This window comes from Leuciscus leuciscus, assembly GCF_965113295.1.
Source record: "Leuciscus leuciscus genome assembly, chromosome: 16".
NCBI classification, from domain to species: Eukaryota; Metazoa; Chordata; class Actinopteri; order Cypriniformes; family Leuciscidae; genus Leuciscus; species Leuciscus leuciscus.
This window is the reverse complement of record NC_138740.1, coordinates 28779229-28799042: the sequence shown is the minus strand read 5'-3', so window position 1 is coordinate 28799042 and position 19814 is coordinate 28779229. Positions and strand designations below refer to the sequence as shown.

At 35.8% G+C, this 19814-nt stretch overlaps 1 protein-coding gene across 3 annotated transcripts in view; it reads right to left on the bottom strand.

Annotated features, from left to right (window-relative positions):
- Positions 1-19814, bottom strand: part of nsmfa (NMDA receptor synaptonuclear signaling and neuronal migration factor a) — a 49904-nt gene continuing 30090 nt past the window's right edge. For 2 of the 3 annotated variants that reach the window (XR_014198517.1, XR_014198518.1), the window contains exons 8-15: positions 18426-18509; positions 17966-17999; positions 12549-12619; positions 12224-12303; positions 12023-12125; positions 9960-10035; positions 2710-6467; positions 1-2669 (exon numbers count right to left, since the gene is read on the bottom strand). Coding sequence is in view for 1 of the 3 variants with exons in the window: in XM_082140239.1 (XP_081996365.1) it covers positions 6370-6467; positions 9960-10035; positions 12023-12125; positions 12224-12303; positions 12549-12619; positions 17966-17999; positions 18426-18509 (546 nt within the window). In the remaining 2 variants the exon portion in view is untranslated. Of the gene's footprint in view, positions 6468-9959; positions 10036-12022; positions 12126-12223; positions 12304-12548; positions 12620-17965; positions 18000-18425; positions 18510-19814 lie in introns of all 3 variants that reach the window. The other variant, XM_082140239.1, reaches the window with a different exon arrangement.

Here is a 19814-nt window from a genome sequence, read left to right as displayed (position 1 = left end):
GGTTAGAAAATATTGATTTTCATTTTAGGGAACACTATCCATTTAATGAATTAAACTAACAAAACGACATTTGTAATATTAATAATATTTAATGTTATTTATTAATTGTAGTATTTTTGCATGATGCAAAAGGGATGTTACCATGACAATACCATAATAATTGGTACCCATTGTACTTGGTGCCTAACAATTCTCATACTTTATTGCTTAAGCATATAAACCTTTAATTGTTGCCTCATGCACTCCAAATTCTTAAAAAGGAAGAGAAGGGAATAGCATTCATTCATTCAGAATTTTTTTTTAGGAACAAAGGAAAGGGTCCACAAAGATTGGTCGAAACAACATTTTATTAGAAAAGAAAAGCATTAGAAACACTTTGCACCCGTTCAGTGCCAGCATGTTGGAATATCTCGTATTTAAGACGCTGCGGGCCCAGCGACCGCATGAGTTTCATCTCCAGCACAATGATTCAGTTACACCATGAAATGCACAAGACACAAATCTGCAGATGTAGATATCTCAATGACATAATCAACACCAGATATATCTGTTATGTAATTTATATCTACAATATCTACCTCATACAAAAAATAGCATGTCATCATTATTCACGGGAGCATCAAAAAAAACAAATCAATTATCATCGATGGTGCGCGCTCTCCACCTCTCCGGTGGCACGGAGAACATTTTCATTCTCTTTACTGAATAACGGATGATAAAGGATGTATTTTTGCTGAATATTCATTCTCTTTAATTATTATAAAACACAATCTCATATGATGTGAAGAGGGTTGGAGTGTAATGCTCTGAAAACCAAACCATCCATCAAGTCTCTCATAAAGCTAATGAGCTCTGGGGTGCACCTGCGCTCCTGCTCACCTTCTTGCACACGTGAACGGGACGTGGTGAAAGAGACAAAACGTGAGGGGGTGAAAGTTTATGGAGAGATTGTGAGATAATTACGCTACTCAAGAGCATTTAGAGTGAGCTGAAACTGCACCCTCACTTGAAATTAATTCGGTACATCGTCGACCAGAGAACCATTAAACTTCATTAATAAGCATATTGCATGATCACAAAGGGTTTAAATATATGCACAAGATATAAAATAATACTGTTTGTACCATTTCTCATTATACGCCAATGGTTTTTATTTTTATTTGTGCTCTCACTGGAAGCACCAGCTTGATTTGGTCATTGTAGCCGACCAATGCAAGATTTATGTGTGTAATACTGTACTCGAGAGGTCAAGGTTAAGCTAGTTGGCATGACCAGGTTAGTTCTAGATGGTAGATGCTATTTCATTCCATAATTTTTTTTTTCCGGGATGCAGAATAGTGTAGTTTAAATGCTTCCGGGGGTTTTGCACAAGTGCAGTAGTGATGAATGGAAATGCTAACAGACAGCTTTCTCAAGGTAGATTTACTTGACAGTAATGCCTGATAAAGGCTACTAATATTGTGAATAAAAACAAATACCAACATACTGTTGTCCATAAAGTCTCATAAAAATACCTTGTATGTTTGAATAAATAAATCATTTATCTAAAAAAAAAAAAGAATCACAGCACCACTCCTTTAATAATTTTTTTTTTTTTTACACATAATTAGTTTAGGCCCGACAGCAAAGGGAATACATTAGATGGCTAAACACTGTTAAAGCTGAGGGAATCTTCTGATCATGTAGAGCAATGGCTGAAACCGCCCATTCATGCACGTCGAACATCGTCAACAAACAATGCTGATTTAAACATATGCAAATTCTGTTGGTTAGCTGGTTTAGAATCAACCTTACAACCAATTTTTTAGGGGTTGGGTCATAGTTAACATTTGGGCGGGAGTTTTTTCTCGTCAGCCTTCGATCAGCCATCTCTGTTTACATCAAGTACAAGCAAGCTGGCATTAAATGAGATTGGTAACACTTTACAATAAGGCTGAATTTATTAACATTACTGTAGTTAATGTAGGCCCTTTTATGAAAGTAAGATCAAGTATAGGACAGTTTCTTCGCAACATTTCACAAATGAACCCTTTATGCCAAAAAGCTTGTATATAAGGAGGAAATCTTAAATGATTGCATAATATTTCATGTTTAACAAGCAATTTCAGTTTTTCCTATTGATACAGTATGTTTACGAGCTGCTTAATTCATTGTATTTAATGTATTTAAAAAATAATAAAAATTAATATAATTAAGCTAGATTTATAACAGGGTTTTTAATGTTATCTAAAACTATTAAAATAATTTTCATTCATTAAAAAAAAGTTCAAAAAATATATAAATATAAGGCCTAGATGAAAACAAAAAAAGATATATATTTATTTTGTTGAAAATGAGTCGTTGCGTTGGCAAATAACTGAAAAAGGGGCCTTAAATGATTAAAACTAAAACTGAATAAAATAAAATACTAAACAAAAAAATACTAAATCGTAAACTAAAATGAAAACAAAATATAAAAATATTAATAAATACTAAAATAATATATAAATAATACTGAAATAACACTGATTAATAAATGCTGTGAAAATGTTGTTTATTGTGCATATTGCATTAACTAATGTTAACAAATTTACCCTTTTCATAAAGTGTTACTTGTAGATAATTTTTGAGGCTAATATAATACAAATATCAATTTAAAGACATTGCCAAAGCTTTGTGTACAGAAGAAGCTGAGATTCTTCCATAATTAAAAGAAAGCTTTGCACAAACTGCTATTACTGTCCAGCACAAGTACAAAATAAATAGCATAAATATATAATAAATTAGTAAAAAGATCAAAACATTAACATCATAGAGGAGTTACATATATTGCTACATTGACAAACCGTTTTAAAACACTATTCATTAAAAAGTAAATGAATAAATGTGCAAACATTCTTACAGGACGGTGGTTATAAGTGATATGAGTGATACATGTGATATGACTGCCCTCCATTTGATGCATTCTGTTCGTATTGGACATCCCAAGACGACATTCACTCTCGCCACCAAATGTTCCCGTTAACGTGATGTTGGCGTCTGTAGAATAGTGAATGTGGATTCGCTCTCGTTCCCTCTGACATGCCAGGCTCTCTGACACCTACTGCGAGTCACAGATGGCCCCATAATGACTGGAATTGCTAGAGGATCAGTCCAATTCATTTGCAGCCTATTTTCTGGCTGGGGTGCAAACCTTTAGGGGAAATGGTGTGCTTATCTGACTGCACCGACCACCGGCAATGTCCCATAAGACAACCCTCCTCTATTCTATATCCAGACACACACCAGTGGAAGTGGAAACTTTGAAGACTATTTAAAGGTTTTCATCATTAGCTTTTGTGTATGTCCGCCATATTGGATCATATTGGGGTATGAATGGATATATATCTTGATATTTTCCAAGATGTCCATTCAATGTGTGCATTTTCATCTAAGGTTATGTTTACACGACAACGATGTACAACAACGTTCCCAATCCCCATTGACGAAAACGGAAAAAAGCGCTGCATTATGCTGTCAGGCCAGTAGTTGACAATGTCACTTTGTAAAGAAACACTACACGCCTATAGACTGAACACGTTATATGCATGTGCATGAAGGCAAATTCACGTTTTTTGTAGTTTACACGGAGAAAATAACGGTATGATTTTCAAAAAAATTGCACTCTGAAACACGCTTTCAAAAGTTTGCGTTGTCAGGTCCCCAAAACACTGTTGTCGTGTAAATGAACGACCAAAATGTTAATTTTTTTTCCATTACGTTTTTAGTTGAAAATGGTGTTGTGTAAACGGACCCTCAGATGCAAAATAAATGTTTTAACATTTAAATATGTTGCAAAAATTTTCCCTGTCAGATGCAAAAATATTTCGCAACATTTGTGATTAATAATGTACCCTACATGGCCAAAAGTATGTCGACAACACTTTCTAATTCCCCCCATTTGGCAAGGCCCAAACTGATTAGTCCCGCCCCCAACCCCAACAGTGTTTACACTTTTCTAGGAAATAAACCTTATTTTTAGTTGTGTCACCACATTAAATTATAGTAAGAGAAGGCATTTTAACATGAAACACCCTTAAATCACCTCTAAATTTGAATGTCATGCATTCCAGATGATGCACATCTTGGCAAGGTAACATTCTAATAGCATGATGGAGTTCCTTTCCTCTCATTCTCATATCTAAGACCATTTTGCACAGAGTACTGACTGCTTCACTTATTTCCATGGGGCAAGACCTCATTCTGTCTATCAGTTAAGTTAAAGATTGCCTGAACAACACCAAAGGAGTTGCCAATTAGCATTGTGGATGATGCTATAAGCAAGACAATAGAAGATTCCATCATTCAACTAGCTGGAAGTTCATCATGAGTGCCTGAAGCCATCCACATCAAAGAGCCATCAGTCTGAGCAGCTTGCTAAAGAGTGTATGGCTTATTAGCTGAGTACAATAGAACATTCATAAAGATACACATGAAAATCAACTCCCGAGTTGCTCAAAACCTTTGAAAGCTACTAATGGAAGAAGAAGAATGCATAGAGTTTACACCTGCAAGCTGCCATAAAACGGTCTAAATCGTTCTATTATCCAGGTATGGCCATCAAATACCATCCCGCCCCATAAGGCAATAGTGACCTTCAGAATAATGCCTGTTCATGACCCACTACACCAATGGCTTCAGACTAAATGTAGAGAAAATATAAGGCTGTTTTCACACAAGAGCCGATGATGTGAACCCAAGTCCATTTGCTTGGATCTTGGAATTAAGTTTCTGACATCATGAAAACACACCCAAAAAATGGGTCACATGCAGTCAAGTGTGATTCAAATTTGCTCTAAAAGCAACCTAGCCTCATTTGTAGATTCGAACAGCTATCCTTTACATATTATTTAGTAAACATAAACTACCATTCAAAAATGTGGGGTCAGTAAGATTCTTTAATGTTTTTGAAAAATGAAAAATTGTGAAATATTTATTTGATCAAAAATACAGTTAAAAAAGTGAAATATTATTACAATTTAAAATAATTGTTTTCTATTGTAAAATATTTTCAAATTAAATGTATTCCTGTGAAGGCAAAGCTGAATTTTCAGCAGCCAATACTTCAGTCTTCAGTGTCACATGATCCTTCAGAAATCATTATAATTTGGTGCTCATGAAACATCAATGTTGTGCTACTTAAGATTTATTTGTCTTTACTGTCACTTTTGATCGATTTAAAGCATCCTGAATAAAAGTGTTAATTTTTTTTTTTTTTATCGTATTGACCCAAACCTTGTAATGGTAGTGTATATTTAATACAGAAGAAAGTGCCACAAAAAAATTGGTGCTAAAACCAAAACATGAGTAAAAAAAGTGAACTAGACATCAATTTTCCTTTTTTTGACAGCTACCGCACGTACTGTACTGATGGAGGCACACGATGATGGCTTAAATATACTGCCATTTGGAGGCAAATAATATGTTTAAAGACTGACAGGTTCAAACCGAGCATGAAAACAGCTTAATTGTAATGAACACATTGACACAAGCGCTTATTATTGTTATTATTATAGTGTTTTGCAATGAGTCTATATTTTCAATTGAGGGACAGATACTAGCATATAATGAGACGACACGAGTTATGCCGAAAACGAAAAGTGATGAAAGACTCCTTAACCCTATGAAACAAGCACATATAAATATGTTGGCAGAATGTACATTCTTTCCACCTAAATGACTTCCACACATCTGGATAGGGGAGTAATTAACATATTCGTAAAGGCTAAAACCTGAGTTATTCAAAATAGTTCATTAGAAAGACCACAACAATAAACACTGAAAAAGTAATTTGTGTACCATTGACATTTAGATTATTTGCATGACTATTATAGCTACTCTATTTACTCATGAGATGTATCCTGTATGTATATTAATATATTAGCTGTTATTTCATATATAACAATTTTTGTGTTCTGGTAGGTAAGTTTCAGCGCGGCTTGATATTGCACGCAGGACTCTGTCATAAGCACAACTGTCTCGGCTAGTGATTGATAGCATTTGGCGATATGTTAGTTTAAAAAAAGAAAACAGTCGACAACTTGTTTGTCAACCAGAGAAACCACTTTTCTCCATTAGAGAACCGAAACATCCATGTATCCGGATTTCTCTTGCATTTTGAACCGTTTGCTATTTGTTTTTGCCCCTTGTGTGTTACCGTTCGGGGGTGGTTGAAGTCCGCAGAGACGAGCTGAAATAAACAATACTCGACACGCAGCGATGCCAGAGAAGTGGCTGTGACCGTCTCCACTCGTTTACCTCTTCCTCCTGTTCTCCAAAATGAAAGCTGGTAGAATGGAGTTTTACAGTGGGACGTCCTGCCCGCAATGCTACAGGCTGACCCACGCGGGGTCACAAGAGATCTTCGTAGTCGAGGAGTTTTGAGTGCTGCCGGGTTTTCCAAAGTCGAAACAGACGGAAGTCGAAGTACATCTCAATCATCTCTTTGCCTAAAGGAGTGGAATAGAGAGGAAATATGATTCTGGAATACATTTGGCGAATTCGATGTGAGCATGTCTCTCTATGAGGAACACACACTTCTCTCAGGCGGTAATTGGAAAACAGCGTGCAGAGAGAAACAATATAGATAAAGAGAGATGACAGAGAAGTGGTAGAGAATGAAGAGTGGAAATTGAGAGCATGATTCCATCCACCTATTTTTATGTGGATTTGGGATATCACAAGATTTGGAATTTGGAAACACCAAGATGCATTAAAATGTGCTCAATTGAGTCGGATAAATTTTTTTCTGATAACAAAACATGCGCATAAACTACAATGGAAACATTTGCAGAATAAATTCCCCAATGTGCATCAAAAAAGTTGTGTGACTCTGAGCGATGGGACGGCATGAACTAACTAGCGGACCGATCTCGTTGCACAGCATCTGAAATGCGGTTTTGGTCATTCTGAAATGCCTGAGCAAAGTCTGTCGTTAAAATGGTTTGATATAATGACCTCCAAGAACTGTCTTACACGACTGCATTCCCAAACAGCAGGCATCCCAGACAACAACATAGTGTCGGCCCAGATCCGGGCCACATCTGGTACATGTGGATTCAACACAGATGTGGGCCGGATCTGGGCCGACACTATGTTGCTGTTTGGGATCTGAAAGCAAGATAACATGACCGCCTTTATTGCATTCCGTCTGCACACTCTGACGCTAATTTTATATATACGAAAAGTTTTATATACAGTGGCTTCTACTTTTCTCAGTGATATTTAGTGCCAGTTTAATAGGAAGTGTCGTTTTCTTCGACTCATTAGATGGAAATTTTGCTTTATTCGCAAATGTTTTATGCGATATTCCAATTTTGCACATAAGTTAAATTCACAACTTTGGATGGAAACATAGCCATTGAAAGAGGGGTGGCGTGGCCAGCCCAGGACAGGTAAAAAAAAGAAAAGACCTGTAAACTTATTTTTTTTTATGAAAGGGAAGTGAAGATCACACCGTCGCTATGGGCGGGCCATAGGGGGCCGGGCCCGCCCCCAAAAATGTTTGTGCCCCCCCACTTGAGGCACAGATCTCTTAAAAAAATTTACTTTAATTTAAATTTTGATATGATCAAAGTTGCTAATTTTGTGTTGCATTAAAGGGATAGTTCACTATGAAATTAATTTTTGGTATGTTTTAGCTTACCTCAAGGGCATCCAAGATGTAGGTGTCTTTTTTTCCGCAGTAGTTTCAATTTTGATATTTTTAGGTCAAACCGTTCTTGTCTGTCAGTCATATAATGCAGGTCTATGGTCATTATCTCAAAACACAAGCAAAGAGTCCAAATTAAAACAATTCCCCGTCGTCCAAATTAAACAATTCCCCATCGTAAGTACACATTGATGGCCTAAGACACGAAACGAGCGGTTTGTGTGAGAAAACGAACAGTATTCGTTTTTACCTCTTGAACACAGCCATGTCGAAGTGATCTGATCTGACGTGTGCGCAGACTGGTGCATAGATATATACACTAGATGTCGCCTTAAAGACATTCGTTCCAATGAACTGCCGTAGACAAGGCGACATCTAGTGTGTATATATCTATGCACCAGTCTGCGTACACGTCAGATCAGAACATTTGGACGCGGCTGTGTTCAAGAGGTAAAAACGATATAAATACTGTTCGTTTTCTCACACAAACCGCTCGTTTCGTGTCTTAGGCCATCAATGTGTACTTACGATGGGGAATTGTTTAATTTGGACGACGGGGAATTGTTTTAATTTGGACTCTTTGCTTGTGTTTTGAGATAATGACCATATACCTGCATTATATGACTGACAGACAAGAACGGTTTGACCTAAAAATATCAAAATTGAAACTACTGCGGAAAAAAAGACACTTACATCTTGGATGCCCTTGAGGTAAGCCAAAACATACCAAAATTTAATTTCAAAGTGAACTATCCCTTTAATGTTGCAGTCTTTATCATTAAAACATTAAAAATATAAAGAAACAATAGTGTGATTTTGTTTGATTGATGGGAATCTACATTGCAACAGCCTATCACGACCTTACTAAAAAGAAAGTTTGGCTACGTACGTGACGTTTTTTGAAAGCTGGATGAGTTTTCACAGGTGTTGTGCCGAATTTCGACCCCTGCCAAATTATTACCCCCCTAGTATTGGTAGGTTTAGGATTAGTTGTGGGGGAGGGGTTAGGATTAGGGGTGGGGTTAGGGTTAGGCAATCAGGTACTGACTTCTAATAATTTGGCAGGGGGTCGAAATTCGGCACAACACCTATAGGTTCAAAGTCTCTGTGCGTGTGTATGTGCGTGCATGTGTATGTCTCATGGCAATGCATATCTCTCTGTTGACTGCTTTAAAATGCAATGTTTGAGAGATGCGTCTGGTGTTACATCTAATATCTTGTATAGTCAAGTGTTTTATGGATATTCATAACATTGCTTCTATGTAATGTGGTGTAGGCTATAGGCTACCTGGTCATATTGCTGTTGGTTATGTTTAACGTGATGATTACGTGCTGCGCGAATAGAGTATACGATTATTATAAATATACGTACTGTAGGCTAATAATAATTGTGCCCTCCCATGCATTTCATATGAGGTCTGGCGACGGCACTGGTAAAGATAAACATTAAAGACATAGTTCACCCAAAAATGGGAAAATCTGTCATCATGCCATTCCAAACCTTTCATACAGGTAATGTACAACATGAGGGTGAGTAAATGACAAAATAGCTATACAATAGTTTTTATATGAAAAAAAGAACAGTGTACAAGTTTTGACAGACATGAAGATTTCAAATTTTTGGGTGAAAAATCCCTTTAAATAACATGCAGTGCATCTATATCAGTATACCTGTATGTTTCCTCCATTAAAGGGATTGTTCACCCAAAAATTAAAATTAGCCCATGATTTACTCTCCCCGAAGCCATCCTAGGTGTATATGACATTCTTCTTTCAGACGAATACAATTGGAGTTATATTAAAGAATGTCCTCCTGGCTCTTCCAAGCTTAATAATGGCAGTCAATGGGCCTCATTTCTTTGAAGTCCATTCAAGTGCATCTATCCATCATAAATGTGTCCCAAACGGCTCTGAGGGGTTAATAAAGGCCTTCTGAAGCGAACTCATGCGTTCTTGTAAGAAAAATGTCCATATTCAAAACTTTATCGACTAAAATATCAAGTTTCCGGCAGACTTCAAAAAAATTGTGCCCATTCACTCCCATTATAAAGCTTGGAAGAGCCAGGACATTTTTTTTAAATAACTCCGATTGTATTCGTCTGAAAGAAGAATGTCATATACGCCTTGGATGACTTCAGGGTGAGTAAATCATTTTCAGTTTTGGGTGAACTATCCCTTTAACAACCACTAGATTTCAAATCATGCCAGAAAGAGTCTGTCTGTGTGTGTTTATCCGTGTAGGAGTGTGAGCATAAGCACATTTCAGCAGTTTCATGCAAACGGGTCTCACCCTGAGCAGAGAGCTCCAGCGGTGACTCAAACTTGACAGAATAAGGCCTCATCAGGTTCTTCAGTTTCTGGAACAGCTGTTGGCACATGATAAGCCAAGACATTAATAATCCCCTTTTTTTCCTCCCCCTCACACAGCTCTCTCACTCTCTCCTTCACTCGCTCTTTGACTCGAGGAGGTTAGTTAGGGATAATGGCAGTCTCTCTCTTTATGGCCCTGGATAAATCTCACACGGGCGACAGGAAGGGCAAACAGGAACCTTCAAAAGAACCCAGTTAAGATCTTAAGATCCATGCACTGCTCCGAGAGGCTTCAGAGCCCAGACAGAGATTAAAGATGAATTTACAGACGCAGATTTTCTCTTCCGGCTCACCCTAAGAAGGAAGCCGGTGCCTTACAGAGCGAATAAAGATGAGAACGTGACCACAACGCTAAGGAGGACGCCACAAACAAATGGTGCAAGATTCAGAGAGCTCTCGTTTGGGATCAACATGCATAGATATGCTCTTGCGAAGGCCAGATTCTGTTGGAAGATAACCCAGCATGCATTCACGGACTCACACAAGTCAATCACCCGTGTGTCAATCACAAGCACGCACGCAAACGCAATTCTCAAGAACGGTGGGCGCCTTTTGCCCAATGACGCATGGCGAATGAGATTTAGAACCCGTCTCCATAGAAACGCATTTGTACATTAGGTTCCAAGGGTGGCATGAATGTGTCATTGGGGCGTAATCTCCGGGATCCTGTCAAATAACACCAAACAGACGGAATGAGCTGAAAGTCAAGGCCGACCCTAAAGGAAAGACGCAGACTTGCGTTCAGATCACAACTCCAAGAGTGTTTCAGATCAGATGTTAGTGATCACAGCAACTAGTCTGCGTGATACACTATCGTTTAAAAGTTTGGAGTTGGTAAGATAGTCTCTTACACTCATCAAGGCTGCATTTATTTGATCAATTATACAGTAATATTGTTTTTCTATTTTAATATATTTTAAAATATAATTTATTCCTGTGATGTCAAGGCAATGATCCTTCAGAAATCATTCTAATATGCTGATTTGGTGCTCAATAAATATTTCTTATAATCAGTGTTATTTTAGTATCATTGATATACTATTACAGTTTTTATTAATATATAATATATTGAATTGTTTTATTTTTATATTTTCAGTTTTCATTTAATTTTAGTTACAGTGTTAGTAATTTTGTCATTTAAAAAAAAAAAAGTCTGTATAGTTCTTATTCATTTTTGTTTTAGTTTTAGTTCTTGTAGTTATTTTATTAAACTAAAAGAAAATGAGAAATGAGGGCTTGACAACTAGTTGAAAAAAAAACTATTTCAGTTAATATTTATTTAATGTAATGATTTGTTTTAATTTTAGTTATCGATAATAACCCTGATTTTTAATGTTGAAAGCTGTTTGGCTGCTTAATATTTTTGTGGAAACTGTGATACATTTTTTTCAGGACTATTTTATTAATAGAAAGCTCAAAAGAACAGCATTTATTTGAAATAGAAAACTTTTGCAATATTATTAAAGTCTTTACTGTCACTTTTGACCATTTTAATAGGTCCTTCCTGAATAAAAGTATTAAATAAAAAATTAAAAACCTAACCTGACAGATAACAAACTTTTCAACATTCAAAATTGGGTTTATTCATTCCATTGCAGAAGATAAAATGAAGTGTTTCCAGAAACTAAAGTGTATTTAGCCAGAAATAGTAAAAACACTGTCAATGTATTGTAATTTATGGAAATTACAGACTGTTAATGCTTAAACATAGCTCTAGATCTTTAAAAGATACTGGACAGGAAAGAGTTATTTTAAGTTACATAACTGAGGGGAAAAGGCTGTCAGGCATGATGGTGGCAGACGGAGAGGTGTTATATAGAAAAATGGAGAGATGGAGTTGGTGCATGTGCGTGTCTTAAGAGATGAGAGCTGGAACATGGCCACGGCAAGCCCCAGAGGGACCACTTCTAAATATAATGCAGAAACTCAAGGCACAAGCATTACGTCAACACTACGGACTTGCTGCTTCAGAACTTGACGCACCTTCTCTCCGTTCGGATTGCCCAGGACATAGCAGCCCATGATGTGGATCAGGTTTGGCTCTGGATTCACTTTACTCATAAACCGGCTCAGTCGTTTCCAAAACCTGCATGTACACCACAAACACACAAGCAAATCCCTCTGATGATAGTTCTGTCGTTGAAGGAATATTGTGACAGAAACAAAAGTGTGGATCTCACTAACTGGCTCATGTCTTCTTCTTTCTCGACCTTGGCAAAAGTGGCCACTTTATTCTTCAGCAGGTACAGGTGTCCTGGGCCACCCTGAGACAGAAAATGACACATTTGAAACCTTACATAACATCAAACTCAAAGAAAAAGGAGATCAGTCCTGCCCTCTGAACTGAGAGAGAGAAACCTGTGAATTCCTGTCCATCTGAACACACAACATCAAACTGAAGAGACAGTAGTGCAGTATTATTCCTCCAGACACTGCTGATTCGCTCGGGTGCACTTTCAGTCTCATTTCTTGTCATTTTGTCTGTTTGTTGGCCTTGTTTTTCTCTTACCTGACAGAAGATCATCATCCGCCAGATCTTTGAGCCCTTCCTGTAGGCTGTCAGTCTCTTCTCAATCTCCTCTGCACAAGAAACAAACACACTATCAGGATGACCAGCACTGCTAGTCACATTTACATTCATGATCATAAGCTGACAATGTCTAAGGCCTTAAAAATGTTCTCTTATTGGGGAGAGGTCATGGCAATTTAAACGAAACCAGATCTAACCCTAAGATTCGACTATTACCCTGGGTTTACTTTAAATGTAAAAGTCACCGTTCTGTCATCTTATTCAATATATAACAGCTTGGACATCAAGACTTTTCTTGCATTGCTGGAATATTGATTTTCCTGTCAAGTATGGACACTTTCAAAATTGATCAAAAGACTAACTTACTTTGATTAGGTCTGATAAATGTGAGTGATTTGCTGTAAGATGGATGACTTGATTGTTGTTGTGATTTATTGTTATTTTATGTTTGAAATAATTTTAGAGTTCTATGCTATTTATTTAAAGCACGTTGGGCCATTCTTATGGTTTTGAAAGTGCTTTATGAATAAAATTTGAGTTGAGTCGATTATTTTAATGATTTATTTTATTCCCGAGGTTCACATTTTTATTCTATTCTATTCTATTACATTATTTTACATCATATTATATTATATTCCCTTTCATCTTAAATATTAGTTTACAATAAGGTTCCATTTGTTAACATAAGGTAAAAAGAACTTACAATGAAAAACATTTCTAACACATTTATTAATCTTAGTTTGTTTTAATTTCAAAATTTACCAATACATTCTTAAAATCAAAAGTTGTATCTGTTAATATTATTAAATGGACCTGAGCTAACACAAACTAACAATGTATTTTTATTAAATAATATTAACAAAGATTAACCAATGGGACCTTAAGTTTTTTTTAATAATGAGCAAAATTTTTATATTTACATGTTGCATGCACAAACTACGGAGCCCCTGAGGGGACCTGTGAAAAAAAAAAAAAAAAAGGACTTTCGCGTGCGCACGAGAAACTATCGCGTGGGCACGAGAAACTATCGCGTGCGCACGAGAAACTTTCGCGTGGGCACGAGAAACTATCGCGTGCGCACGAGAAACTATCGCGTGGGCACGAGAAACTTTCGCGTGGGCACGAGAAACTTTCGCGTGGGCACGAGAAACTTTCGGTTTGCGTTATAGCGTCATTAATACAAATGTGGAAATATGGATGATGTATATATCATTTATGTTGTTGTTTGACATGTTTTGAAGTGTATATTTTAGCAAAAATCTCAAGCAAGGTGCTATTAAAGACAAGACTTAGAGGCATATTTTAGTCACAATTCAAATAATTGTATTAAATGTGAATATACTTTGAATAAACTTTGTAGGCTATTTGTATGTGTATTGATAAAAAATAAACAACAGGCTAATAATCTTCTGCTACTGAGATGAAGGAAACATTTTTTTAAAGAAGTAAAGTTCACAAGATTGCTATTTATCTTGACCAAACTGTTCCTTCATCAGCTCTTCCTCAGTTCCGCACTGCAGAATAAAATAGTCATCCTCTGCTGCAGTTGTACGGATTCTTAACGCATTTATTGCAACTACATTTCATCTTTTTCTCATCAAACAACCAGACTAACGAATGGTTCGACACAACCGAAGAGCCTAGACAGGTCTTTCTTCTGTATAGATATACTGTATGCAGGGTAAATGACGACTGTTGGCCTACCATGGTCGCCCTCGTCCAGTAAGTTTTAAATAATAATAATAATAATAAATTAAGATATAAATCAATATAATTCGTTGTAAATTAAATTTAAACAATAGCTACAAAAAGGTAATAATTGACTGTATAGTCCTAACGTTCATGCATGAACTGCCATTCAGACTTACTAACAACCAGAGAACAGAGAACATCAGAGATATTAAAATACATACTCTTCTGAGTTTTATGATGTAGGCCTTTTTTTATTAAAATGTATCGGCCTATAATTTATATCTCAAGGATGCGAGCTTGTGCGTGGCGCACTCAGTCATGTTGAGAGGGAAACACGCATTATATTATTAGGCTAGTATATTCAGAAATAGTGTAAAAGACCTGTAAATAAAATACAACATTAACATTATAAACACTATTAATAACATATAGGCTATGCGTATTTTACTTCCCCATAGCCAAATCCTTAAATGAATGGAATCAGAAAACAACAAGAAATGAAAAATAAGTAACCACTTATAATAATAATAATAATAATAATAAATGCATAGTAGTCTATAAAAATAGCCCATTGTGCCCTTTATTACAAACAACTTTTAGCCTATTTTAAACGCCAAGCCTAAACGAATTTATTTGAATCGAAACTGAAACGAAACTGAAACTATACCGCAAAGTTGGGTTCGCGCATCTTTCGTTCGGTCCAAAGTTTAATACTGAACAGGAATTAATAATCATTTAATAATGAACCGGCTGTGATGTCAAGTTAATGTCAGAAGTGAACCGATGTTGTTAATATCGCGATTCGCCGGCGCCATCACTTGAATTTGTTCCTCAGTTGGGGAAATAACTTTATCGTTTCATACTCTGTCATTCGAAACAGTAAAATTTATATTTTTATTTGTGTAGCCTACATTCAAAATGACTACAAAATGTCATGCCTTTGAAAAAGAAAGAAAACAACATGATGCGGACGTGTAGAACTTTATCCAAGAGCTGTTGTAAAGCCTAGCCTATAAACAATCTGTTACAGTAATTTTCTATTATATGCAAAAGCTGCAACCAAATTGTTAAAAGCGCTATATAAATGAAGGCGACTTCACCTGACCTGACTAGAAATCGAAAAAAGAATGATGACAAAGAAAGCTGATGACTGTTCAATGAACATTCTGCAAAACATTTTTGTGTTCACAGAAGAAAGTCTGAAAAAGACAATGTTTTAAATTTATATATATATATATATAAAATATAAATTTTAGATAAAGGTTTTTTTTTTTTTTATTCAAACTTCAATTAGTGTAATTGAATCAGTGTGTCTTTCGTTCAGTATAGTTTTTTATTTGATTTAATATTTAAAGTAGAAAATTAGAAAAGAGTTCCTTTTTCGTTTTATAAACAATATTTCTAAAACGTTTTTCGTTCTGATGTAGAAAATTTAATAAACAGCTTGAATTGTTCGATTTCTAGTCAGGTCAGGTGAAGTCGCCTTCATTTATATAGCGCTTTTAACAATTTGGTTGCAGCTTTTGCATATAATAGAACATTACTGTAACAGATTGTTTAGGCTTTACAACAGCTCTTGGATAAAGTTCTACACGTCCGCATCATGTTGTTTTCTTTCTTTTTCAAAGGCATGACATTTTGTAGTCATTTTGAATGTAGGCTACACAAATAAAAATATACATTTTACTGTTTCGAATGACAGAGTATGAAACGATAAAGTTATTTCCCCAACTGAGGAACAAATTCAAGTGATGGCGCCGGCGAATCGCGATATTAACAACATCGGTTCACTTCTGACATTAACTTGACATCACAGCCGGTTCATTATTAAATGATTATTAATTCCTGTTCAGTATTAAACTTTGGACCGAACGAAAGATGCGCGAACCCAACTTTGCGGTATAGTTTCAGTTTCGTTTCAGTTTCGATTCAAATAAATTCGTTTAGGCTTGGCGTTTAAAATAGGCTAAAAGTTGTTTGTAATAAAGGGCACAATGGGCTATTTTTATAGACTACTATGCATTTATTATTATTATTATTATTATTATTATTATAAGTGGTTACTTATTTTTCATTTCTTGTTGTTTTCTGATTCCATTTATTTAAGGATTTGGCTATGGGGAAGTAAAATACGCATAGCCTATATGTTATTAATAGTGTTTATAATGTTAATGTTGTATTTTATTTACAGGTCTTTTACACTATTTCTGAATATACTAGCCTAATAATATAATGCGTGTTTCCCTCTCAACATGACTGAGTGCGCCACGCACAAGCTCGCATCCTTGAGATATAAATTATAGGCCGATACATTTTAATAAAAAAAGGCCTACATCATAAAACTCAGAAGAGTATGTATTTTAATATCTCTGATGTTCTCTGTTCTCTGGTTGTTAGTAAGTCTGAATGGCAGTTCATGCATGAACGTTAGGACTATACAGTCAATTATTACCTTTTTGTAGCTATTGTTTAAATTTAATTTACAACGAATTATATTGATTTATATCTTAATTTATTATTATTATTATTATTTAAAACTTACTGGACGAGGGCGACCATGGTAGGCCAACAGTCGTCATTTACCCTGTATACAGTATATCTATACAGAAGAAAGACCTGTCTAGGCTCTTCGGTTGTGTCGAACCATTCGTTAGTCTGGTTGTTTGATGAGAAAAAGATGAAATGTAGTTGCAATAAATGCGTTAAGAATCCGTACAACTGCAGCAGAGGATGACTATTTTATTCTGCAGTGCGGAACTGAGGAAGAGCTGATGAAGGAACAGTTTGGTCAAGATAAATAGCAATCTTGTGAACTTTACTTCTTTAAAAAAATGTTTCCTTCATCTCAGTAGCAGAAGATTATTAGCCTGTTGTTTATTTTTTATCTATACACATACAAATAGCCTACAAAGTTTATTCAAAGTATATTCACATTTAATACAATTATTTGAATTGTGACTAAAATATGCCTCTAAGTCTTGTCTTTAATAGCACCTTGCTTGAGATTTTTGCTAAAATATACACTTCAAAACATGTCAAACAATAACATAAATGATATATACATCATCCATATTTCCACATTTGTATTAATGACGCTATAACGCAAACCGAAAGTTTCTCGTGCCCACGCGAAAGTTTCTCGTGCCCACGCGAAAGTTTCTCGTGCCCACGCGATAGTTTCTCGTGCGCACGCGATAGTTTCTCGTGCGCACGCGATAGTTTCTCGTGCCCACGCGAAAGTTTCTCGTGCGCACGCGATAGTTTCTCGTGCGCACGCGATAGTTTCTCGTGCCCACGCGATAGTTTCTCGTGCGCACGCGAAAGTCCTATTTTTTTTTTTTTTTCACAGGTCCCCTCAGGGGCTCCGTAACAAACAAATAGACAAAGATCAACAATATAATTAACATAATTATTCACTTTCACAGTTTGATTTATGATTTATTATATGACTTTATGTGACTTGAAAACTTGATCCCTACACTGTTATAAAACAGTCACTAAAAAATATTGCTGCTTCTCTGATCCAGTGTCATTTATCAGGAATCCAATTGTTTTTGTGTTCCTCATGCTGGCCGGTGCAAAAATCAATACAGAACCCACCGTCATTCCACACTGAAACCACCAGGCAAGGGGTAAAGTGCTCAAATACACAAAAAAGTACACATCAAACACACAACAAACAATACACACATGAAGCTACATACCCAGAATATCATCAAATGTGGCATGCTCATGATCCTGGAAATAAAAGTAATAAAAGCAATCAATACAAACGCACAGATAAGACTTAACGACATTGCAGGACTAATTGTAAAGGGAAAATGTTCTTTGTATAATGCTTAATTTCACTAATCTCTAATATGCACTCGTCCGGTCTAGATAACATTACTGGCTCCTGCTTTTCTTTGTGCATTTGAGGACGTGTTGTCGTTTGCTCTGCACTTGTTTGTCTAAACCTCCGGACAGTATTTTGCGACGTGTCCAGCTATATCTCATCCTATACAGTACCTTGTCTTTATTGCACAGGGCATTATCCATATGTTTCAAGTGCGAAAATCCGTAACCTTTAAATTGATATCTAGTGTTTGACATAAAAACTGTAATATTTGGATTGATGTGTCATGTCATACTAAGTGATGCAGAGTAAAAACAGGTTTGACTTACATAGAGTATGGGTATAATAGAAGGATCCTCCTTTCGAATAATATTGGGAACATATTCTGCTTTGGGCACTTTCGATGAGATCAGCTGAAAGATACAAAAATCACATAAATGAAAATGATCAATTACATGAAGGATTTTTAATTAAATGTAATTAAAGTTATAATTCAGCCAAAAATGAACATTTCCAGATTATTTAATTCAAGACCATCCAAGATGTACATGACTTTCTTTCCTCAGCCAAAGAGAAATTAAGGTTTTGAAGGAAAACATTCCAGGATTTAATGCAAGTGGATCAACGTAGATCATTTCTGGCAGGCCAAAATCCATATTTAGGCAGCTTCAAAGGGCTCCACATGACCCCAGTGAAGAATAAGGTGAAATGAGTCATTTTCGGTGTTGGGGAAAGTTACGTTTAAAAGTAATGCGTTACATTTTTGCATTACTCCCTAAAAAGGTTACTAATTGCATTACTTAATTACTTTTTATGTAAAGTAATGGTACATTACTTTTCCATTACTTTTTCTCACCTAGGCTAATCTTGCTTGTTTGTTTTTTAATAACAAAAAAAGCTCTAATTTTAGTAAATGTAAAGGCCATTTCACGCCAAAAGTGTAATGAATAAGCCTCAGGTCGAAGGAAATGTAAATTCACACCTGTACAGTAGAGGGCGCAGCTCAAACTAAACTTTCAGCTGTGCTGCCATTCTGGATTGAAGAAGAATAGGACGTAGGAGAACGTTTAAAACTCTTACTTCAGCAATAAAAAATTAAATACAAAATAAAAGGAAAGGAAAAAAGGAAACAAATGTGATGTTGATCTAATAAAGTCAGATTAAAAACACAATATATATGTGATATTTAACATTTAAATATTGTAGGTTTCAGTTTGCATTTCACTGTTTTTCATTCATTTTGAGGAATACTAACTCTGTTTTTGTGCAAGTGAGATGAGCCTAGAACTACAATAGCCATCCGGTTTAAACTCAGCACTTACTCTCAACAAGAGTTTCTCAAAAAACTAATTTCTCTCAACATGTGGACAGGAAAACTGTCAGTCAATAAATGGGAAAACAAAGTAACTTGCATTACTTATTTGAAAAGTAATGCAAGTTACAAGAAGATATTTTATTGTAAATTTTAAAGTAATGAGTTACTTTACAAGTTGAAAAAAGTAATCTGATTACATAACACACAGTAATCTGATTACATAACACACAGTAATCTGATTACATAACAACCTGTAATGCATTACCCCCAACACTGATCATTTTCAGATTTTTTTAAAAATTATATCATTTTTATCTACAAATGCTCACCTTGGTCCAGCTCTACAAAACACATTCACGAGATTACTTTTTTCAACTCGTAAAGTAACTCATTATTTTAACAT